Below are 25782 nucleotides of genomic sequence, written 5' to 3' on the forward strand. Positions count from 1 at the left end.
TGACTCCGAATCGAAACTTCTATCAATTCTGCATGACTATGGGTGGATAATCTAGAAATGCAAGTAAGTAAAAACTTGTAAAGTTCAGAATCTTGGGAACCCACTATAAATTTACACTAAATAAATTTAGGTGAAGGACATAACTTAATTTCAAGATTTCTGCCAAATCATGCAAAAATAAAAGCTTCTAGGAGCTATATCAGGATAAAGACCGATTTGGGCCGTACTTGGCCGTACAATTAGTGGAAGTCGCGACAGAAGACTAACTGCAAAATTTTAGCCAAATCGGACAAAAATTTCGGCTTCCACGGGATCAAGACGTGAATCTGGAAGATCGGTTTATATGGGAGCTATTGTATTGTACTTGTCACGGTTGTAGCAAATCATAACAGACCACCACACGCGAAACTTTAGCCAAATCAGACATGAATTGCGGCTTACAGAGGCTCAATATGTCAAATCACTACTTGCAAAATTTTAACTCAATCGGTTAATAATTGCGGCTTTTATGGTCTGAAGAAGTCAAGTTGAAGGAGCACTTTTTATATGGGGAGCTTTATCCAAATCTGAACCACTATGGCCCATTTGCAAAGAGCTTCATCATTAAGAAGTATCTGTGCAAATTTCAAGTGGCTAGTTTTGCGCGTTCCACAGGTATCGTGATTTCGATAGACAGAAATATGAAAGAACAGACGGACATGGCTACATCGACACAGAATGTCGAGACGTTCAAGAATATATAACTTTTTGCGTTCAGCGGCTATTGTGATTTCGACAGACGGTCGGATCGAAGAACAGTCGGACGTGGCTACATCGACACAGAATGTCGAGACCCTCAAGAATTTAAAGCTTTATGGGGTCGCAGATCATTATTTGGAGGTGTTAGAAACGGAATGACTAGATTAGTTTACCCTATCCAATGCTGGTAGGTATAAAAAAAAAATTTAGGACCTGGGTTATAAATCTTGAAGGTCCATCAATAGGCCGCCTTTGCATCTAATGTCGTTAACACCTCAGCTATAAACTTTTCAAATTTCGTGAAGACATATCTATTCAGAGTGAGGCTTCATCGGAATCTTCTACCATATGCAGAACGTCGCTCAAGGAGGACTCCTTCGGCCGCCCTTTGTAGTGTATGAGTATCTGAATAATTCGCCGGGTATCCTGCTCTTTATAATATTTTTTCATGAGTTTTTCTAGAAAGGACATAATACTTATAGACCTACATGCCTTTGGTGCTGCTTAACTTGCGTGATCTTGGTTGGGAAAAACACTACCCCTGCCTTCTGCCAGGTCTCTGAAGTATATGCCAGTCTTAGACACCATAAAACCAGTAAGGAAGGGCAAAAGTCAGGAGGTGTCGACTGTATAATACTCTACACCAACCCTATAAGCACAATGTGGGAGCTATATCCAATTTTGATGGACATCGGCGGATGTTTTCAGATGGGCTATTGAACAATCCATATAAAATTAGAAGCAAATATATTCAATTTGTAATAACTACGGTAAACAAATGACAACATTATTGCAAAATTACCCAAAATCTGACGAACATATATATTGGGAGCTATATCTAAATCTGAAATGATTTCGAGAAAACTCAGATATTGTGGTAGTCATCGAGGAAAGCGTTTTGCAAAATTTGGCAAGATTGGTCAATAAATACACTTGCAGCGGCTCTAGGAGTGAAAATCGGGCGATATATGTATTCAAGCTATATCTAAATCTGAACCGATTTCCATGAAACTCACCAGTAATGTAGGGAGTTAAGAAAAAATCCTTCCTGTCAAATTTCGAGAGAATCGGTAAACAAATGAGCCCTTTATTGCAATATTTCTCAAAATTGGACGAACATATATATTGGAGCTATATCTCAATCTGAACCGATTTCGAGCAAACTTCTCATATATTGTGGTAGTCGTCGAGGAAAGCGTTGTACTAAACTTTGGGAAGATTGGTCAATAAATGCGTTTGCAGTGGCTCTAGGAGTGAAAATCGGGCGATATACATATATGGCAGCTATATCTAAATCTGAACCGATTGCTATGAAATTCACCAGTAATGCAAAGAGTCAAGGGAAAATCTTTCCTACCAAATTTCAGGACAATCGGTTAACAAATGACCATTTTATTGTATTATTACAGCAAATCGGACGAACATATCTGTGGGAGCTATATCCAAATCTGAACCGATTTTTTCCAATTTCTATAGGCTTCGTCTCTAGGCCGAAAAACATACCTGTACCAAATTTAAGGACGATTGGGTGAAAATTGCGCCCTGTGGTTTGTACACAAATTTACATGAATAGACAGATAGACGGGCATGGCTAAATCGAATCAGAAAGTGATTTTCAGTCGATCGCTATACTTATCAATAGGTCTATCTCTCAAACAAATGCACTAAGTTATAATACCCTATACCACAGTAGTGGTGTAGGGTATGAATATATCGGCTAGGTGTTGGGGCACCTGGAGATTCGCTTCCTTCTGTAGCAATGTCGGAAGTATTTCCCCAGATTCTGGTGACTCAAACATTTTGAAAACAGATGTTAATTAACTTTTCTTTCATATATTTTAAACAATATTTGAACTTAGTCATATTTTGACTTAAACAGAAAAAAATTTGGTATCTGTTTATTCATCATATTGCTCTTGAAAAAAGAATCTCGCTTTCTGTTCTTTTCGCAAACCTCTCATGCAACATAGTAGTCATGAATATTCTAACCATAAATCATGATTACAACTTTTTTTTTCGAGATTCCTGCCTTTCCTAGCTCAAGTCATTTCAATTTCTGCAAAAATGTTCCTATTTCGCCATAGAAAAAACATTCTCAGATAAGAAGCCATTTCGTTGGCAACGTTTGCTCATGTTTATGTTTTTGGTGTTTTTGCTATAAAAAAACTTGTTTTTCGAATTCAAGTTTTATGTTCCTCTGTTGTTGTTCTTATTCTTTGAAGTCTGGTTGTCATCTCAAATTTCTCGGTGGGCATAAGTTGGTATATGTGAGTTGGATTTATTTTTCTCAGTTTGTAACACCTTTCACGCCTCTTATTGTTGTTGATCATTGTTTTGTGAGGAGTCAGAAGAAAGAGCTGATGAAAAAAACATCAACTCCAACTACCTACAGACAACAACAGACCGCCAACGTCTTCAGAATGATGATGACGATAATGATGATCATTATTTGAAATGACTTAAAGCCAGAGTTGAATGCCTCAACACTTTGTTTTCTTCGGTTTCATAGAAGTTGGTTGGCTCATTTGTCTTGTTTTTACTTTTGTTTTACTTAAAGCCGGTTTTCCTTCTTTTGGTTTAGAATTCTTGGCTCGTTTAAGTTTATTATTATTATCATTATCGCTGTTGTTGTAGTTAGTAATTTTTGCGAAAAAAGTATAACAAAAAGAAGAAAAAAAGGCTTGTTGCTATTTTGATTGATGGAAATCGTATTGAAAACTACCAGTTTGCTGTTTATGGCAGAAGTTGGCCTTAAAGAAATTTATGAAACATCAGAGGGAAAAGTACCCACTGTCAAGTCTAAAAAAAATTGAAAACCGAAAAAATCAAATATCTTCCCAAAACCTTTTTGTAATAAATTATTTGAAGAAAAATAAGATATAAAAAATAATTATACAGTACTTAATAAAAATGACTTATTTAGAAAAATCTAAAAAATAAACTATTTTTTTAAAGAAGATTCTATGTATTAAAATATATTCATTAACTTTAAAATTATTTATATCAATTCAAATAAAAAGTTTATTAAGATGCTAAACTAAGGAAAAGAGCAAAAAAATATTTTTTTTGTTTAAAAAAATAGCCATTTTATAACTGATTACCTTACAATTTTACCTATTTTCTATTTTTTGTAAAATGTCCGTTTTCCCTCCATGTTTCTCTCATAATAATTAATTTTTGTCACTCCCATATGTGTACACCTTTATACCTCAATACAACGAAATTTGTTAAAATAGTTTTGCGTTTTTCTTTCCATTTCTCGTGGTTAAATCAGAACTTTTTTTGCTGACAGGCGAATTATTTTCTAATTTAGAAAAATTACCATTAAAATGTTTAACAACATGATGCATAACCCCTAAAACAACCTTGAAAGTTTAAAATTAATAGTGCTCAGATGTATTCAATTAGTTGATTCTCCCACAAAAAAGGTCTTACACAAAAATGTACGTTCATCTTAATGGCATATCTGTTACTTTATAAAAATGTTTAAAAAATGTACAAGTGATGCTAAAAATATCATTCGTTGTAAGAGGTTACAAATTTAAAGCAATTAAATATAATTTGCTTTGGTATTTTTAATCCATGACGTTATACTTATGAGAAAAACACAAAATTTTTAATAATAAAATAGTTATTAGTTTGAGCGCAATATGCACACATAAACAAATGTAAAATTATGGAAATGTCTAGGTCAAGGACAATTAACCGTGCCCTATAAATAGTTTATATCAATTCTCTAACTCATTTAAGCATGATTAGACAGGGGAACTAAATTTGGTTTAAGCGTGGCCCTTCTGTATATATTATCAATTCGATAACATATTATATGATAATATCTTAAATTTAACTTAAATAAAAAGCAGTATGATATGTTTCTATTTCAATTCCACTCCAAAAGCCATTGAATTGGAAAAAAATTATTAAGTAAGAACAAGTTATTAATGTTATGCCCTCCACCATAGGTTGAGGGTGTACTAGTTTCGTCATTCCGTTTGTAACACTTCCAAATATTAATCTGAGACCCAACAAAGTAAAGATATTCGGATCTTCTTGACATTCTTAGTTGATTTTGCCATGTTGTCCATCTGTTTGTCTATAGAAAGCACACTAACTTTCGCTTCAAAGTTGTGCACAAATACTTCCTATTAATGTTTGTCTGTTGGGAATGTACGTAAATTGGTTATCGGTCGATGATTTGATATAGCTGCCATATAAACCGGTCTCGAAACTTGACTTCTTGAGGTGTATGACGTGCATTGTTACGACTTCCAACAACTGTGCCAAGTATAGGTTAAATCGGTTCATAACCTTATATAGCTGCCATATAAACCGATCTGGGATCTTGACTACTTGAGCCTCTAGAGGGCGTAATTCTATTTGTTTTCAATTCCTACAACTGTTCGACATAGTATGGTTCAAATCGGTTTACAACCTGATATAGCGTCTATATAAGCCAATCTTGAGATTTGACTTCTTGAGCCTTTAGAAGCCGCAATTACCACCCTATTTGGCTGATATTTTGTTATGACTTCCAAGAGGCTTGCCAAATATGGTTCAAATAGGTCCATAACCTGGTACTGCTGCCATATGAACCGATTTAACTTCTTGAGCCTCTAAGACGCGCAATTATTATCCGATTAGGCTGCAATTTTGCCGTAGAGTTTTGTTTCGACTTCCAAAATGCATGCTTAGTATGATCTCAATCGGTAAATAATTTTATAAAGCTCCCATATAAAACAGGGCTGCGGAGTCAAGTTTTTGAGGCTGGAGTCGAAGTCGGACCATTGAGCTGGAATCGGACTTTGGTTCGGAGTTAAGCACGCTTGTCCCGACTCCGAACCACTCTCCGACTGCGGCTTAATACTCCGACTCCGCCTCGCATTTTTGCATATTTTCTTTTGTTAACAAATATTTAAATTACTCATACACCCCATGGTTTATTTGATATTTAATTTGTGTAAACCATACCACATGGTGTACTGGCTGATAAAGTAGTAATGCCTATGATAGAGCAGAAATATGCAGCACTCATTGATATGAGAGAAGTCTTTCGGCTGTACCTTAATGGTATGGGTGATTGGGAAACATCTCTGTGATTGATTTGAAATAATATAGTTTCGGACAAGAAAAACACTTTAACATTTTTTTGAATAAATTTTTATCCTTGGCGTTAATTTAACAGTTCGCAAATATTTCTTGTAATTATTAAAAATCCTCTTTATTATCATTAGCAAAAGTGAAACAATGTAAATGGTAAACAAAAAAAGCAAATTTTATCTAGATGGTGTGTTATCTTATCTATTTGTTCTATAATAATATGAAAATAAATTTGCACACAAAATAATGTCATATGTACTTTAAAAGATGACATTTTAATTTTTATCTCACCTTTGAGCAAATGTTTTGTATCAATTAGTTTATTAACTCATTTTACGTTATTAAAAATTAATATTACTCATACTCCAAATGCGCATTTTTGCATATTTTCTTTTGTTAACAAATATTTAAATTACTCATACACCCCATGGTTTATTTGATATTTAATTTGTGTAAACCATACCACATGGTGTACTGGCTGATAAAGTAGTAATGCCTATGATAGAGCAGAAATATGCAGCACTCATTGATATGAGAGAAGTCTTTCGGCTGTACCTTAATGGTATGGGTGATTGGGAAACATCTCTGTGATTGATTTGAAATAATATAGTTTCGGACAAGAAAAACACTTTAACATTTTTTTGAATAAATTTTTATCCTTGGCGTTAATTTAACAGTTCGCAAATATTTCTTGTAATTATTAAAAATCCTCTTTATTATCATTAGCAAAAGTGAAACAATGTAAATGGTAAACAAAAAAAGCAAATTTTATCTAGATGGTGTGTTATCTTATCTATTTGTTCTATAATAATATGAAAATAAATTTGCACACAAAATAATGTCATATGTACTTTAAAAGATGACATTTTAATTTTTATCTCACCTTTGAGCAAATGTTTTGTATCAATTAGTTTATTAACTCATTTTACGTTATTAAAAATTAATATTACTCATACTCCAAATGGGCTATTCATAGTAGACCTATAAAGGTAGAGGAAGTTTCTAAGAATCGACAGTCTTTCCAAAAAAGGACAAAACAGCGACCACCATGGTGAAGCCCGGAACTCGTTCGTCCATGCAAGAGTTGTAGAAGATTATTAAATAACATAAAAGCCATAAGGGCAGCTGAGGACTATGATATTTATGAAGCTGAGTTGATAAAATACAAGTGCGAATCGAGAAAGGTTTAGGAAAAATCTCGATGGGGTACAGTTGTATCCTTGGTGCAATTAGGCCCATGTATAAGTAGACCTACAAATGGGTGTGACCTAGTGAGAAAAGCACTTCAAGGGCCCGATATTGTAATACAAGTTGAATTTCAGGTTGGGCCCAACGGACTGACAAGTTCTGGGGCATTTCCATTCCTAAAAACTCAAAACCGCGAAAGCAAAGACCTTTTCCCTATTGATGTCATATTTAATTTTGTAGAGGTTAGTAGGACAGATTTGCGATAAAGATTCTTAAGGATGGCTTGCTGGACAATAGCATCTTTTTATCTACAGAGATGTATCACTAGTTGTAAGTATACCTCACGGGTGAAGTTTTGCCTTCACTTGCAAATGTACCCACGAACTCTCCCATATCAGTGGGTGCTGCCCATTCAAGTTAATAGACAGCTTCGAATGGGTTTAGATGGCTGAATACCTCACAAATGTAGTCAGCATTAGTAGGGAGATAATTACCGCTGAAAGTTATTTCCTATGTTCACGCCGAGATTTTACCAAGGCGTTCAAAGTGACTACGTTAAGACGATCTAGCAGCGTACGTTCGTCTATCTATTGAAACACGCATGAGTTTTTACAAATAAAGATAATTAGCTGAAACTTAGCATATATACTTTTCTTATCCATAGGCAGGTTAAATTAGATGTTAGCCTATATTGGATTTTATCTTGATATATCCCATGTATAAACTGCGGCTTTTATGGGCTCAAGAACCTAAATCGGCAGATCAGTATATTTCAGCTATATCCAAATATAGACCAATCGAAACCATACTCGACGCGGATATCGAAGGGATTAACACAATGCACTGTGCCAAATTTGAGCCAATTTAGGCAATAAATACGTCTTTTATCGGCCTAAGACCTTAAATCGTTAGATATAGCAGATAGCAGAAAATCGGTCCGAACGTAAAGAAACCTTAAACAACTCATTTTCAATTTCAATAAAATCGGACAATAACTGCGGCTTTTATGGGCTCAAGGCCTTAAATCGATAGATCGGAATATATGGGGTTATATCAAGATATTGTCTATATCAGGCTATGTATTGATATAGGCCGATATAGCCCATCTTCGAACTGTATAAGTACTAAAAATAAATCTCTGCGATGTTTCAGCTCAATATCTCTATTTTTAAAGATTGTAGCGTGATTTCAACAGACAGATGAACGGACATAGCTAGATCGTCATAGAATTTGACGACAGTCATGAATATATACACTTTATAGAGTTAAAGATGGATATTTCAATGTGTTGTAAACGTAATGCCCAAAATAATACACCCACTATCCTTTGGTGGTGGGTATATAAATATGAAATTTTATTCAGATCGGACAAGAGAATCGAGGTTCAGACGTTTGTGGGTTTATCAGTGCATATCATGTGAATCACGATGCACACATAATAAAGATTTATGCACTCTTGATGATAAATTTTTATTAATAACGTTTTTAAAATGTTAGCGTCATTTCATTTTACTCAAAAAAGGGTATTTTCTTTTATTTTAGTCGTATTACCCATACTACCCTTGTTACTATTGGGTACTAAATTCTTATAAATCATACTACCCGGAGAACTTTATTTTAATTTTAATTTTAATTTTAATTGTATAGATAAAGAATATATCACTAAATTTGCGATTTTCGTATAAAATCGTTGAGATTGACATTTTGCTTTTACCAATATCTTGACCACAGGAAAAATATATTAAACCTTTTTTAAGAAAGAATGCTATGCTTGTAGCTTCTACATTTCAGTTTTGCAGTTTGATATATTGCTAAATAGTTAATGTAAAACAAGTAAAAGCATCCGAATCGGACTATAACTTGATATTGCTCCAATAGCATAACAGTTCTTATTCAATATTTTTTGTTTGCCTAAAAAGAGATACCGCACAATGAACTCGTCAATTGCGATCCATGGTGGAGGGTGTATAAGATTCGGCCGGCCGAACTTACTTGCTATACCCACCACCGTAGGATAGGGGGTATATTCATTTAGTCATTCCGTTTGCAACACATCGAAATATCAATTTCCGACCCTACAAAGTATATATGTTTCGGATCGTCGTAAAATGCGAAGACAATTTAACGATGTCCCTGTGTCTGTCTGTCTGTCAGTCTATCCGTCTGTCCGTCCGTCTGTTGTAATCACTCTACAGGCTTCAAAAATTGAGATATTGAGCTGAAATTTGGCACAAATACGCCTTTTAGATGCACGCTGGTTAAGTTCTTGAACGGGCTAAATCGGACCATGTTTGGATATAGCTGCTATATAGACCGATTTTCCGATTAAGGGGCTAATGCCCATAGAAACTTAATTTTTTATCTGATTTTGCTGAAATTTGAAACAGTGAGTAGTTTAAGGGCTCCCGAAATCTGACCCAATTTTGGTTCAGTTCGGACTTTATTTGATCTGCCGATAAAGGGTCCGAAGTCCATAAAAGCTTTATTTTTTTCCGACTTCATTGAAATTTGAAACAGTGAGTAGTTTTAGGCCTCCCGACATCTGACCTAAGTACGGTTCATATCGGACTATATTTAGATACAGCTGCCATAAAGACCGATCTGCTGATAAAGGGTCTGAAGCCCATAAAAGCTTTATTTTTTATCCGATTTTGATGAAATTTTAAACGGTGAGTAGTTTTAGGCCTAATAACATCTGACCCAAATATAGTTCAGATCGGCCTATATTTAGATATAGCTGCCCTATAGACCGATCTCCCGATAAAGGGTCTGAAGCCCATAACAGCTTTATTTTTTAACCGATTTCGCTGAAATTTGAAACAGTGAGTTGTTTAAGGCCTCCTAACATAGGACCCAATTATGGTTCAGATTGGACAAAATTTAAATATAGCTGCCAAAGAGACCGATCTCCCAAGCCCATCAAAGCTTTTTTTTAACCGATTTCGCTGAAATTTGAAACAGTGAGTAGTTTAAGGCCTCCTAACATAGATATAGCTGCCATATAGATCGATCCCCCGACAAAGGGTCTGAAGCCCATAAAAGCATTATTTTTTATCCAATTTCACTAAAATTTAAAACAGTGAAAAGTTTAAGGCCACCCGCCATCCGATCCAAATATGGTAAAATGAGACTATATTTAGATATAGCTGTCATATAGACCGATATACTGGTTAAGGGTCTAAAGCTCATAAAAACTGTATTTATTACCCGAATTTTTTGAAATTTGAAATACAAAATTCCAGTGACTTACATTTATAAGACCATTCAATGTCCGTGCCGAATTTGGGTGCATAAGTTATCCAATTTTCATCGGATAATGACGAAATTGGGTTTACATATATACCCGAGGTGGTGGGTATCCAAAGTTCGGCCCGGCCGAACTTAATGCCTTTTTACTTGTTTTTATTTTGTTACTGTTTATTTATTCATTATTTTTTTATTTTTTAACTACACACTCAATTTGATTCGTTTTTTTTTCAAACTTCCCAAAATCTCTTTTTTAAAGGGTGATTTTTTTGAGGTTAGGATTTTCATGCATTAGTATTTGACAGATCACGTGGGATTTCAGACATGGTGTCAAAGAGAAAGATGCTCAGTATGCTTTGACATTTCATCATGAATAGACTTACTAACGAGCAACGCTTGCAAATCATTGAATTTTATTACCAAAATCAGTGTTCGGTTCGAAATGTGTTCAAATTTTGACAAATTTTGTTCAGCGATGAGGCTCATTTCTGGTTGAATGGCTACGTAAATAAGCAAAATTGCCGCATTTGGAGTGAAGAGCAACCAGAAGCCGTTCAAGAACTGCCCATGCATCCCGAAAAATGCACTGTTTGGTGTGGTTTGTACGCTGGTGGAATCATTGGACCGTATTTTTTCAAAGATGCTGTTGGACGCAACGTTACGGTGAATGAACACATTTCGAACCGAACACTGATTTTGGTAATAAAATTCAATGATTTGCAAGCGTTGCTCGTTAGTAAGTCTATTCATGATGAAATGTCAAAGCATACTGAGCATCTTTCTCTTTGACACCATGTCTGAAATCCCACGTGATCTGTCAAAAACTAATGCATGAAAATCCTAACCTCAAAAAAATCACCCTTTAGTTTTAAAATTTTATTTTGCACACTTTGAATTTTCTTAGGAAATGGTTTAAAGTTAATCATTTATTATTGTCATGCAATCCCATAAATTTCATATTGTATTTTTTGCAAATCGTAAAGAATCCCTTGATTGTTTTTAATGAATGGATGAATGAAATCATCTGAGAAATTAAGCTCAAATAAAAACAGTTTTTGTTAATTTATTTTTAATCAGTGACATACTAGTGTCGCAAGAGAAAAAGTCGTTATACTGGTTTGGCTCAATAGCAAAATAAATTGCAGCAATCATAATTAATAACAAATGTCATTTTAATGTTTCTTGTTCTCTGCTGCCAAATAAAAAGGAAAACAAAATTTGGTATGGTCAGTGACAAAAATAAAATGCTGCCAAAACTAAAGGAAGTTTTTTAAACTTCAAATTAAATTGCGTTCATAATAAGAGTTTACCAATGTTGTCTAAGTTGCCTACTCAATATTTGTTTAGTACAAAACAAGAAAAGCTAATTATCTAATGTGCTGCTTCAATATGTGCCACTGTCTGTTTCTCTCTATAGCATGGTGTCATCAATCTGCCACAGAGCTTAACCTCTCCATCAGTGCTAGATTTGTTTTTCTAGAATTTCATGCATTGAAAATTAGCCTTTTTTTCAAAAGGTATTTCGTTTCCCATTGCGATTGGGGTACGAGATTTTATTGTGTTTTAATTAGAACGCCGAAATGGTGAACAAAAGTTGTAGCCAGCAATAGCTTAAAACCAACTGAGTTCGTCAGTTTCCTACGAGCAGTAAGCGAAAGCAGTTGTGTTTGGCGAAGAAGCCTTTAATATAGAGAAAAGAAAGTTAAAAAGAAGAAGAAGTGAAAGCAAAATGTTCTCATGTAAGAAGCAAAACGACTTCAAATCCAATCAAATATTTAAGCAAAATAAAAAAAATAATAAAAGTGTTACAACGATTAAAGAGTTTTAGTTTCAATTAATGAAAATTTCCAAAAAATTGTTTTACGCCGAGAAAACCTCAAATACGTCTATTATATTTTTCTAGTTTGTTCCTATGACTCATAAAATATCCTATGGATGAACTCATAGTTAGATGGTTTCCATTTGTTGTTTTACTGGCGGCATTGGGTGCAAGTGCACTCGTTTAAGTGCAGTAATTTTTGTGTGTATTGACTGTGGGAAAATGAAATTTGAATACATTTGACTTTGAAAGCAGAAAAAATAAACGGTGCTTATTTTCATGGTTGAATGAACTGGCAAAATTTGTGTTTTATATGGATTTTTTGTTTTCCAATTTGTAACAGTGCTCCATACTATGTGTGCTATAAAAATATTTATTTATGCAAACTAGTTTTTGAATATTCAAATGCAGACCCCAGCGATGAGTCAAGAGGTTTCTATTAATTATAACCAGAAATAGTTAAAAAATAGGGCAAATGCAATTTATTATAAATCAAAAAGTGGATATCAGCAAAGATTTGTTGAATGGCTAGAAAAATATTTCGAACATTTGCAAGGACTTGACGCTTGCACACATATGAATGTTAAAAATACTTAAATTCCAAATATTTTGAATAAAATGAGCTCTCTATCTGAATTTCGATATTAATTAGTTTTTGCAATAAAAATTAAAATTTATTTTTATTAAAATTACTTATACGACCTGATGTTCATATAACGTGAACATCAATAATGCTGAGGCTGCTTAAAGTTTTTACTGAATAACCTAAACGAAAATAATCAATCAAATGATTTCAAACCGAATTCATTTTTATTCTTGCAAAAAATATAAAAAGCCATGGAATACAGTCCATTATGAAATTACGAAAAAAATGAAGAACCAACATGTATTTTGGAATGCTAAAAATGTGCAATAAGGACACCAACTTTGCTCCTCACCTTATGATATTAACCATCAAATGCACACATACAAACGTTAAACAAATTTTTTTCTAAATGACGTGAGAGAATGTAGTTACCCAACAGAAATTTAAAATCAATTCGCTTTTGTTGTAAAAATGAAAATTAATTTTTATTAAAGTTACTTATACGCCATAGAGTCCATTTCAAAGGAAATTCCTTTACAGAAAGTTAGCTTTTTTACGAATTGTTGATAAACATTTTTTTTTTAAATTTTTTTTTAGTATTAGTTACATATTCGGTGACATTTCTTTAAGAAATATTTGCTTATCATAAATTTCGTTTTTTTTTTCTATTTTCTAGCATCCCTTAAAAACTTGGGTGACAAGACTGTCAATCTCTTCTCCAAGAAGAAGGATGAGGTCGAGAAATTGGCCAATGAAAAGGTAACCGATGTTCAAAAAGCCGCCGAAGAACAAGCCAAGAAAGCTGGTGAATCAATACAAAAAACCAAGAGCGAAGCTGAAAAGTTGGCAGCTGATACTGGTGAGTAGTTAAAATACAAATAAACCTACAAATACTTGATAACCTCTGAGCAACGGTGGCCTCCAAGAAGTCACTGTGCAAAATTTCATCGTAGCTCTATAGGGATTCAAGAAGAAAAATCGGGAGATTTGTTTTTATGGGAGCTATATCAGGGTATGGACCGATTCAGACCATATTTGGCACATTGAAGAAGTCGATGTAAAATTTTCAGCCAAATTGGGTAAGAATTACGCCTTCTAGAAGTTCAATAAGTATAGTCAGAAGATGGGCTTATATGGAAGCTATATCAGGTTTTGGACCGATTCGGCTAATATTCGGACCGATTTGGATAATAATTGCGTTTTCTAGGGACTTACGAAGTGCAATCGAAAAATCGATGTATATGGGAGCTATATCAGGTGTTCGACCTATTCAGGCCGTTCTTGGAACGTATGTTGAAGGTCATAGAAAAAGTCATAGTACAAATTTTCAGGGTCAGTTCAGATCGGTTAATATGTGAGCCATATCAGGTTATGAACCGATTCAGACCATATTTTATCATTGGAAAAGTCGTTGTACAAAGTTTCAGCTAAAATCAGATAATAACAGCGCCCTCTAGAGGCTCAAGAGGTCAAATCGCGAACGATATTAAAGCAGGGACCAACTTGGCCAATTGACAATGCCAACTGACCTGCAATAATAGGAAGTGTTTGTTCAAAATTTCAAGTACCTAGCTTTACTTCTTCAAAAGTTAGCGTACATGGGATAGGTGGGAGCAACATACAGGCTGGAACATTGAGGTCCGTTCTGTGTGGTGTTCATTGCTTTCACGAATAGCTTAGCTGCGAGCATCGGGAGCAACAGACAGGCTGGAATATTGAGGTCCGAATGGCTTAGCTGCGAGCTAGCAAGCGCGTCCACAGGTTGCGGATAGTGGATGGCTCCATACGGAGTAACTGCAACGGCAGTCGTGGACAATTAGCGGTATCGAGCGGAGAGTCTCAGTGAGAGGCCGGGCGGTACCGGCTTTTTGCACAAATACTGAGTGCCCATGATGCTCGATGTGACAAGGCGGGTTATTGGCGCCCTTAAATAACCAATGGCCACCCTGCTCCCGCGGCGATCGATCCTTTGGACCGGAACGAGCATGCTAAATTACACGAGCTTGACGAGCATCGTCACCTCCACATGAAAATGTGGCTACAACAACAACAGCAATAAAAAGACAGAAGGACGGACATGGCGTAATACACGTAGAGTGCCAAGACGATCAAGAATGTATGTACTTTGTTGGGTCTCAGATCTTTATTTCGATGAGTTACAAATGGAATGACGATTTTAGTATTTCCCCATTCTATGGTATAGGGTATTAAAAAAGGAACGATATACGCTTCAATAACGCTTTAAAGTTATTAAAATTCTTTACAAAAATGGTGAAAATCTTGAAGTCATAGCAAAACTGAAGTATTTTCGGGTCGAAGCAGCAAGTCGGAAATTTCTAGCAGAATCCACGGTGGTTGGTTGTCAGGAATCGCGCCGGCCGATTATAGCGCATTTTTATACCCTCCACCATAAGATGGGGTGGATTCTGATTGTAACTACTCGAAATATTCGTCTGAGACCCCATAATGTATATATATTCTTGATCGTCGTGAAATTTTATGTCGATCTAGCCATGTCCGTCCGTCTGTCCGTCCGTCTGTCCGTCCGTCTGTCCGTCCGTCCGTCCGTCCGTCTGTCTGTCGAAAGCACGCTAACTTCCGAAGGAGTAAAGCTAGCCGCTTGAAATTTTGCACAAATACTTCTTATTAGTGTAGGTCGGTTGGTATTGTAAATGGGCCATATCGGTCCATGTTTTGATATAGCTGCCATATAAACCGATCTTGGGTCTTGACTTCTTGAGCCTCTAGAGTGCGCAATTCTTATCCGATTTGAATGAAATTTTACACGACGTGTTCTGTTAAGGTATCCAACAACTGTGCCAAGTATGGTTTAAATCGGTCCATAACCTTATATAGCTGCCATATAAACCGATCTGGGGTCGTGACTTCTTGACCCTCTAGAGTGTGCAAATCTTATCGGATTTGAATGAAATTTTGCACGACGTGTTTTGTTACGATATTCAACAACTGTGCCAAGTATGGTTCAAATCGGTCCATTACCTTATATAGCTGCCATATAAACCGATCTGGGGTCGTGACTTCTTGAGCCTCTAGAGTGTGCAATTCTTATCCGATTTGAATGAATTTTGCCACGTAGTATTTTGTTATGATATCCAACAACTGTGCCAAATATGGTTCAAATCGGTACATAACCTGATATAGCTGTCATATAAACAGATCTGGGGACTTGACTTCTTGAGCTTCTAGAGGACGCAATTCCCATCCGATTTGGCTGAAATATCGCAAGACGTTTTTTATTGTTACTTTCAACAACTATGTCAAATAAACTACAAGTCGGTTCATAACCTGATATAGCTGCCATATAAACCGATCTGGGATCTTGACTTCTTGAGCCTCTAGAGGTCACAATTATTATCCGATTTGCCTGAAATTTTGTACGACGGATTCTTTCATGACCATCAACATACATGTTTATTATGGTCTGAATCGGTCCATAGCCCGATACAGCTCCCATATAAATCGATCTCTATATTTTACTTTTTGAGCTCACAAAGAGCGCAATTCTTATTCGAATTGGCTGACATTTTACACAGGTCTCCAACATATAATTTAATTGCGGTCCAAACCGGACCATATCTTGATATCGCTCTAATAGCAGAGCAAATCTTTTCTTATATCCTTTTTTTTTGCCTAAGAAGAGATGCCGGGAAAAGAACTCGACAAATGCGATCCATGGTGGAGGGTATATAAGATTCGACCCGGCCGAACTTAGCACGCTTTTACTTGTTATTGTTTTATTTGTTGAAGCAACCACACAAAAAAAAAAAAAATTCCTACACGTTGAAATGTTTATTTTTTTAGTGCACATATTAACAATTTTTTTTAATATGTTGAGGTAATCATTTTAACTGATTTCTTGTAATTTCCTTTAATCAATATCAATTAGTATCTTCATGTAAATGAGGAATTTTACTAATTAATCTGACTCATACGTACCCAATACCCCCCTGTTGTATTTTTTAATTAATCTCGTATTTTTTCTATTTTTCTTTTTGCCTTTAGCCAAGGAAGCTGCCGACTTAGCCGCCGAGGAAGCCAAGAAGGCTGAAAGTGTTGTTGCCGATGGTGTGGGCAAGGCTAATGCTGCTGTCGATAATACCAAGAATGTCATCAATAATACCACCCAACAAGTTAGTAATGTGGCGGCCAATACCAAACAAATCGCAGCCAATGTAGCCGAAGCCTCAAAAACAGTAAGTCAATGTCTTTTTTTACATTCCTCCCATTAATATTCTATTTAAGATAGCTGGGAAACTTCTTTCATGTGAATAAGTGCTGTAATATTTACTGCACTTACGCAGCTGCGAGTAGGAAATCCCACCTCAACCCTTAAATATCGTTAATTATAGTCCCGTATTGTCATAAATGGTCTTTATATTCTTTTGGCGAGTTTTAAGAAACGGGCGGTCCCCCATACCCTTGACCTCAAATTTGGGCACTAAATTTTTGGCTTAAGGTTACTAAAAGGTACTGAGTGGGCGCCAGGCTACAGAGATATCCCAGGGAATTCTAGAGTAGACGAGCTTGCGAGACTAGGAACTTCTTTTCACATTCTAGGGGAACTGGAGTCAGTGTGTATGCCTCCAGCGACATGTAATCTAAATTTTTAGATACAGGCCCGAAGGTAACGAATGACAGATTGTCACAAAGTGGGGGTTGTGAACACTCCAAAATTATTTAGCGCAATGTAGACTAAAAGAGATCAACCGCTGGCTAGAACAGACGTCTCAGTCATTGTGTCCGTCATGAAAAGCCGCTGTCTGATCGGAAAACATGTTGACAGACTGCAGGTTGTAAGTACGAATATTGGAGACCAAGTGTCTATATTCGGTATTCCAATGTACACCCAGATAAAAGTTGATAGCAAACGAGCTCATTTCAGTACCATATGATATTGATACTAAAGCAACACCGTATGGTACAAAAACAATGCCGGATGGTATGGATGAAACTTAATATGATTAATACCGTTTGGAACTAGCCTCCTAATGTTGGATACATTTGTGAGGTACTATGCTATGTAAAACTTCTCTCCAAAGAGGAGGCCCCTTATCATTGAGCTTAAACTTGAATTGGACTGCACTCATTGATATGTGAGAAGTTTGCTCCTGTTCATCATGGGCAAAATTTGCAAATTAACTAGCCTTATTACCGAACTGGTATTGGTTTTATTACCATTTTGTTATTGGTTTTAGCACCAGACCATTATTGGTTTTAAAGGGTGATTTTTTTGAGGTTACGATTTTCATGCATTAGTATTTGACAGATCACGTGGGATTTCAGACATGGTGTCAAAGAGAAAGATGCTCAGTATGCTTTGACATTTCATCATGAATAGACTTACTAACGAGCAACGCTTGCAAATCATTGAATTTTATTACCAAAATCAGTGTTCGGTTCGAAATGTGTTCAAATTTTGACAAATTTTGTTCAGCGATGAGGCTCATTTCTGGTTGAATGGCTACGTAAATAAGCAATATTGCCGCATTTGGAGTGAAGAGCAACCAGAAGCCGTTCAAGAACTGCCCATGCATCCCGAAAAATGCACTGTTTGGTGTGGTTTGTACGCTGGTGGAATCATTGGACCGTATTTTTTCAAAGATGCTGTTGGACGCAACGTTACGGTGAATGAACACATTTCGAACCGAACACTGATTTTGGTAATAAAATTCAATGATTTGCAAGCGTTGCTCGTTAGTAAGTCTATTCATGATGAAATGTCAAAGCATACTGAGCATCTTTCTCTTTGACACCATGTCTGAAATCCCACGTGATCTGTCAAATACTAATGCATGAAAATCCTAACCTCAAAAAAATCACCCTTTAGTACCAAACCGCTATTGATTATTCCAAACCCAAATAAACCATTGAAAATAATTTTTATCTAATATTATTTTGATTATTTTACAAAAAGTAATGTTGCACCGTGACCAACCTGAATTCTTTGTATTCAGCAATTGATTCCATATTCATTGCTTTCCAGAATTGATTTTCATATGAATACACCATATGATGTAGAATTGTTCTTAGAATTTGTACTTTTTTCCATTTTAACGCTTTCGAGTATTTGAACAGGTTTTGACGCACTCAATTAGTATTAAAACATTTTATTTATTTGTTAAACAAATTTTTTATAATGGCGTCAATATTTTAAGTACAAAGCTTAACAGCACTTCTGACGCAATAACAAGAATACAAATGTGACGCCGTCAATTCTTAATAGCCTCCTTTGTTTGGTATTGAATTGATACCAAATAGTATTTAAAATCTTTGCCAATGACGCGAGCAAAATAATACAAGGCGGTATAGGTAAAGTAGCGTGATTTTCCTATCAGTGTAGAGTAAAAAATGGCTTCCAAATTCGACCAAGTGTGGGGCCGCAAAATAACCACCACCAGAAGACTGAAATCTGCCTGTTCATGAGGAAAACAAAGGTGGGTCAATTTGACGCACTACGTTTCCTCAATAGAACAATTTCGATATCTGACAACGTCAAATGCTTAGGTATGATCTTAGACAGAAAACTGAATTGGAAGTTTTGTTGTTGTTGTAACCACTTTTGCAGAAGCTGTGAGGACATCAGAAGAAGAGACTTTAGAACACCTTCTGTGTGTGTGTCCCGCACTAGCAGTTTGAAGGGGTTCCACTTTAGGATCTCATTTCTTTGAGAATCTGTCTGGTTTAACAGATGTGAGCATTCGCAAGTTGTTGGGCTTTTTAAAGCGATCTGAGTGATTCAACGGGCTTTTTAAAGCGATCTGGTTGATGGCATCTTCCTCCTTCTGTTCCTGTGGTATCAAAATGTCTAAATTAGTCTGATGGCAGACTGCAACTTAAACCTAACCTAACCACATTTTCATGTGGAGGTGGCAATCCTCGTCAAGCTCCTGTAGGGGAGCAAGCTCGTTCCCGTCCAAAGTACCGATCGCCACAGGAACAGAGTGGCCATTGGTTATTTAAAGGCGACAATAACTCGCCTTATCATATCAAGCATCATAGGCACTCAGAATTTGTGCAAGATCCGGTGCCACCCGACCTCTCACTGAGACTCTCCGCTCGATACCGCTGATTGTCCGCGACTGCTGTTGCAGCTACTCCATATGGAGCATTTCACTGTCCGCAACCTTTCTACGCGCCCCGTAGCTCGCACCTAAGCTTCTCGCGACAACAAAAAACATAAAACAGATAGGACCTCAAAATTACAGCTTGTGTGGTATACCCAGCTATTCCGTCCCAGGGAATTGGAAGTGTCATATTCGGGAGCGTACCGAGAAGGCTCACAAATGCTGGGTACTCCGAGACCGTAGGCTCAAAATTAGGATTGTATACAAGGATAGTCCTACAGGAGCGGGATTAGAAAAATACTTACTTACGCCTTAGTAGTTTGGTGGAATGCGATGGAGAAAAAGTGCAACGTGGAATAATACAACAGGTTCAGAGAACATGTTGTCTTATCACGGGCGGAGCGATAAGGACCACGCCTACTAGGGCACTGGAAACTATTCTAGATATGCGACCTATAGAAATACAAGTTAAGTGTGAGGCAGCCACTGCGGCTATGAAACTTGAGGCGATGGGAGAATGGATTGAGGATTGAAGCAGCTCATACCAACGCGGTAGAATCGAGGCGATTATAGGAATCCTGGAAGGAATGGAAGAGGTTTCTGATCGGATACCTGAGATGGCACTTGAGGTCGAGTGCGATACACTGGAGCCAGCGGTACAGTCATGGATTGACACAACCCTTGTATTGACATCTGGAAGATCATGTTACACGGATGGATCAAAGCTCGAAGACAGAGTGAAGCCTAGGGGTCTACATAGAGAACACAGGGACTGATAACTGATAGCCTGACCATAATACGGTCTTGCAGGCGGACATCCTGGCAATCACGGAATGCATGAAGTGGTGTGGTGTCAATGCGAGGACGTCGAATATGAACATCTTTGCAAATTTTGCCCATGAACATTCCACTATGGAACAGGGGCAAACTTCTCACATATCAATGAGTGCAGTCCGATTCAAGTTTAAGCTCAATGATAAGGGGCCTTTCTTTTATAGCCGAGTCCGAACGGCGTGCCGCAGTGCAACACCTCTTTGGAGAAAAGTTTTACATGGCATAGTACCTCACAAATATTGCCAGCGTTAGGAGGGGAAAACCACCGCTGAAAAAAATTTTTTTTATGGTCTCGCCAGGATTCGAATGCGGGTGTTCAGCCTCACCGGTGGCGGTGGCCTCACAACATCTTTACGAACAATAACCAGGCCATAAGGGCAATAACAACCAGGACGATAAGATCACGAACAGTCTTGGAATGTAAAAAGGAAATTACCGCTATCTTTAGGATGGCACGATCCGCATCATTAGTAACTGGGAATGAGAAAGCAGATGGTTTGGTAGTGAAGGCCAGAGATCTGCCATCAATAATCTTGGTAAACCAGAAGCCTTTCGGGTCGACGCAGTCCGAGTTAAGGGCGTGGGCGACGAATGCGCATGTAACCCTGTGGAACAGCAAAACTGTCGGTAGGACGGCGAAATTCCTATGGGGCGGTCCAGATCGCGAGAAGACGAGGCTATTACTGAAAGGAAGTAAAAAGGTGGTCGGTACAGCTTTCGATATTATAACGGGACACATAGTGCGGCAAGCGATAGCATGTGTAGGGCATGCGGGGAAGATGATGAGACGTTGGAGCATTTCCTATGTCATTGCCCGGCTCTCGTGTTGAGTAAATACCAGCACTTAGGTGGGCACACTATACCAGACATGAACCAACTTAGGGGAGTGGCATGGAAAACAATTAAGGATTTCGTATGTCCCGGTAACCGAGTTGGTAGCGTGCTTGGATTACCAGTGCAGGGGTCATGGGTTCAATTCCAGCCAGAAGCCTTGGTCTGTCACCACTGTGGTGTCACAATGGACTTAAAATTGTCTAAGTGAGTCTGTAAAGGACTGCCACTCTTACCTAACCTAACCAAAGAAGCACGAAATTTCTAACTTCGGTTTGCTTTTTCGAGGTTACTTTTTTAGTATATTATTGCTTGTATGTATATCCATAGTGGCATGGAGAGAATTAATATTCGCACCTTCTTTTCAACGTAACCTAAATCATTTTGATATTCTGAATGGTTTCAATTATACGTTTAAATTTTATTAATTTTCATTTTAATAATTAACCGTTTTCCTCTTTCTAGGCCGCTGCCAATGCCGTTGACCAAACCAAAAAGGCTGCCAACGATGCCATCAACAAATCCGTCAAGGCTGCCGAACAAGTGGTCGATGAAAAAATGAAACAAGCCGAACATACCGTCGATGAAGGCATCAAGGCCGCCAACCAGGCTGTGGACCACAAGATTTCCGAAGCTAATCAATATGTCGATCAAAAGAGAGTAGATTTGGAAAAGACTTTGCATGACACAGCTCAATCTGGTCACGATATGGCTGCCCAACAGGCTGCTGGTTTAATGGGCAAATTGAATTTGGCTAAGTAAAAAGTGCAAAGCCCCCACCCCTACACATCAAGTTAGGTTAAAGTTTAAAAAATAAATTAAAATAAAATCCAACGACAACTATTGCAACACATACTAACTAACCGCAACAAAAACTACAACAACAAAAAAGGATAAAAAACTACAACAACAACAGCAATTGCTTAATGAAAAACCAGAAAAACAGATAACCGCAACAAAAAGAATTTTGAATGTGCCGTGCCAGTTTTGTGATTTTAAATACCTGGTCTTATATAACAATAAAATAAAAACTCCCCCAGATTTTTGTTCAAAAAGTTCTAAAGTAGTTTTGAATCGTAAAAGAAATCTAGGTTTTTCAATATAATTTCCCCTTTTTTATATGTAAAGCATTTATCAACTCTTGCGAATGCTAAAAAAATAGTTAATATGAGGCCTATGAAAAGATTTGAATTGAAGAGAACAAAAGAATCAAAAATGAAAAACGGCAAAGTCGCTTTGTAGTTTTAAAATGAAATACAACAAAACAAAATTTAAATATTTTAAACAATACTGCTAAACTGAGTATATGAAAATTAAGTTTATATACACTTACAAATATTTGTAAATTTTTATGAGTATCCTGTTTTTTTCGTTCTAAAACTTTTTTTGTATGCCTTACCTACTACTCAAGTGAATTTATTTTCTGTCTTTTGAACGAATGAATCGTGGAGAAGGCAAATTTTTCTTCTCCACGGTGTTTGTTTTTTACTTTCTTTGATATAGTATTTTTCGAATATTTTTTATGAATTCATATTTTATCCCTTTTTTGATTTTCAAACAAAAAGGAGAGAATCTCCCTTATTGATATTAGTTTTTTAATTTATTTTTGTATTATAAAAAAAATATGATAATTTTTCTTTTATTTTTTTAATAAAATCATATAAATGTAATTTCTAATAAAAGAACATGTAAAATTAAAATAATAAAAAAAAATAAAGAAAAAACAAAAAAACAACAAAAACCTAAACATTATCTAGTTTTAACACGTAAGGTAAGCGAAAGGTCAGGCGGTGCCTAGTGATGATTCCATGACAGTATTACTATCAGTTATGCAAATATGCTGTTACTTAGTATTGTGGGGTATACATTTTTATAAATTACTGGTTGGACAGGGCCCGCTTCCCTCCGCGCCTTCTTTAACTGTCTAATATCTATTTAGGGTGGGGACACTTCGCCCTGAATGTGGATATCGTGCTACTGTAGCCTATGTCCACCTACGACGCTGAACGCCTGCGTTCGAATCCTGGCGGAACTTCGGACATAATTTAAAGCGGTGGTTATCCCCTCTTAATGCTGGCGACATTTGCGAGGTACAATACCATGCATGGTCATGTAAAAATTCTCCCCAAAGAAATGTCGCACTGCGGCACACCGTACGGACTCCGCTATAAAAAAGGTCCCTTATCGTTGAGAAAATCAACTTGAATCGAAAAGCACCCATTGATGTATGAAAAGTTTGCCCCCGCTCATTTCCTGTGCAAATTTTTACTCTACATCCCAAATATCTTTCATTTGAGCCCCATATTACTGCATTGGAAAATATTTCGGATTTAGGAGGTATTTCGGGGTTGGTCACTTGGCTACCAAAGTAAATATAAGGTTCGCTCTATTTTCAGAAACATTTCGCATGAGTCCCATAATGTCATGATCGGTAAATAAGTTGTGTTTGAAGGTGGGGTGGACGCCAGGGTCTTTGTCCCGAAAATGAATATAAATTTCCCGAAAATCAATAAATATTTACCCCAAATAGCTTTTATATAATAGGGAGTTAGGTGGGGCGGCTCCCAAACCGTTGATTTGAGCTCCATATTGCTATAGTCGGAAATAATATTCAGTTTAAGGGTGATTTAAGGTGTACCCCCAAAATTGGATACCAAATTCGTTTTCTACTCTCAAATACCTTTCATTTGAGTCCCATATTGCCGTAATGGGTCAATTAATCAATTCAACGTATTTTTAGGAGGAAAAGAGCCACCTTGACTTGAACGCAAATTTTAATATCATATTTTTAATCTACTCCCTAAAACCTTTCATTTGAGTCCCATAAAGCCACGGTCGGCTAATATGTCCATTTGGGGGTATTTGTGGGTTGGCGACCTCCCATTACTTGGACCTAATTTTTTGTGGCATATTTGTAATCTACTGCCTTATACTTTTCATTTGACATGAACTTCGAATATATCTGTTTAGAGGAGTTTTGGGTTTGGGAAGGGAGGGGCAAGCTGGATATTTGGACCCAAATTTTAATACCATATTCGTTTTCTGGTCTCAAATACCTTTCATTCGATACCCTTATTGTGCAAATCGGATCACTTTCGGATATGGGTGGTGTTTTTGTGGCAAGGGGGAGGGACCCTCCGGTCCGCCTCCACCCGATATCTAAAAATTACATAGCCTATTTTTCCTTCCAGACAAACGTACACAATCTATGAAAATTTTAAGAAAATGTCTGCTTCGCCTAAAATACATGGTCCTACATTTGGATATCAAATTCGTATTCTACTTCCAAATACCTTTATTTAGGCACCATATTGCGATGCTCAGCAAAAAATTGCTGTTTGTGTGGTATTTTGGGAAAGGGGTAGACCCCCCAGAAAATTGGTCCCGAAAATGTGTATCAATTCTTGCTCTACCCCCTTAATTCCTTTCATTTAAGCCCCACATTGACATGGTCGGTAAATATGCCCGATTTTGAGGTGTTTTGGGGAGTGGGGTGGTCCCCTAAACACTAAGCCATGAAAATATATCAGCAACGTGCTCTATTCTCATATATTTGAACCTCATATTGGCATTGGCCTCAAAATTGGACATCAAATTCGTTTTCAAATGGGCCCTAAAAAGTATGAACATCGAGCTCCACTGTCCTGAAGACCCAAATTGTCATGGTGAGCAAATCCGTCCCATTTGGGGGTTGTTATTGGGGTGGGACATCCCCTACACAATTGTCCCGAATGTTAATGTCGGATTCATGGTCTACTCCCAATACTCTTCATTTGAGCTCCATTTTTCCATAGTCGGCTAACATGGCCGGTTTGGTGGGTTTTTTGGGAAATGGGGCGGCCACTCAGTGACTTGGCTTTGAAAATATATATCAGATTCGTGTTCTACTCTGAAATACCTCTTATTACAGCCCCATATTTGGTTGGTCAGCAAATACGTCCTATATGGGTGGTGTTATGGGGGTGAGGTGGCCCCTTAGACACTTTTTCCCGAATATTGATATCAGATTCCTTCTTTACTCCCAAAGACCTTTCATTTGAGCCTCATATTGCTATGGCCCCCTAAACACTTGGCCCCATATTTTGATATAAGATTCGTTTCTACACTCAAATACCTTTTATCTAAGCCCCATATTGCCATGATCAGTACATAAGTCCTATTGGGAGATGTTGTGGGGAATGGGTGGACCCCCAGAAAATTGGTTCAGCATTTGGATATAAGATTCGACTACTCAGAGGAAGACTTGGGCAATATACTTTGAATTGTTCAAGCAAACGAGACATTGACGGCAATGTCAACAGGATTGCAACTGCACTGGTCGGGACTTTCGAAGATGGTAGTCCTCTTTGGCACGGGAT

At 37.0% G+C, this 25782-nt stretch overlaps 1 protein-coding gene across 4 annotated transcripts in view; it reads left to right on the top strand.

Moving 5' to 3' along the window:
- LOC106091979 (tol-Pal system protein TolA) overlaps window positions 1-23060 on the top strand; it is a 64575-nt gene extending 41515 nt beyond the window's left edge. For 3 of the 4 annotated variants that reach the window (XM_059368966.1, XM_059368967.1, XM_013258704.2), the window contains 3 exons: window positions 13351-13533; window positions 16698-16888; window positions 21890-23060. In XM_059368966.1, the coding sequence (XP_059224949.1) occupies window positions 13351-13533; window positions 16698-16888; window positions 21890-22186 (671 nt within the window). In that variant the 3' untranslated portion in view covers window positions 22187-23060. Of the gene's footprint in view, window positions 1-11894; window positions 12009-13350; window positions 13534-16697; window positions 16889-21889 lie in introns of those variants that run through there. The other variant, XM_013258707.2, reaches the window with a different exon arrangement.
- The last annotated feature ends 2722 nt before the right edge of the window (window positions 23061-25782 follow it).

This window comes from Stomoxys calcitrans, chromosome 5 (genome assembly GCF_963082655.1).
Source record: "Stomoxys calcitrans chromosome 5, idStoCalc2.1, whole genome shotgun sequence".
In the NCBI taxonomy this organism is placed as follows: Eukaryota; Metazoa; Arthropoda; class Insecta; order Diptera; family Muscidae; genus Stomoxys; species Stomoxys calcitrans.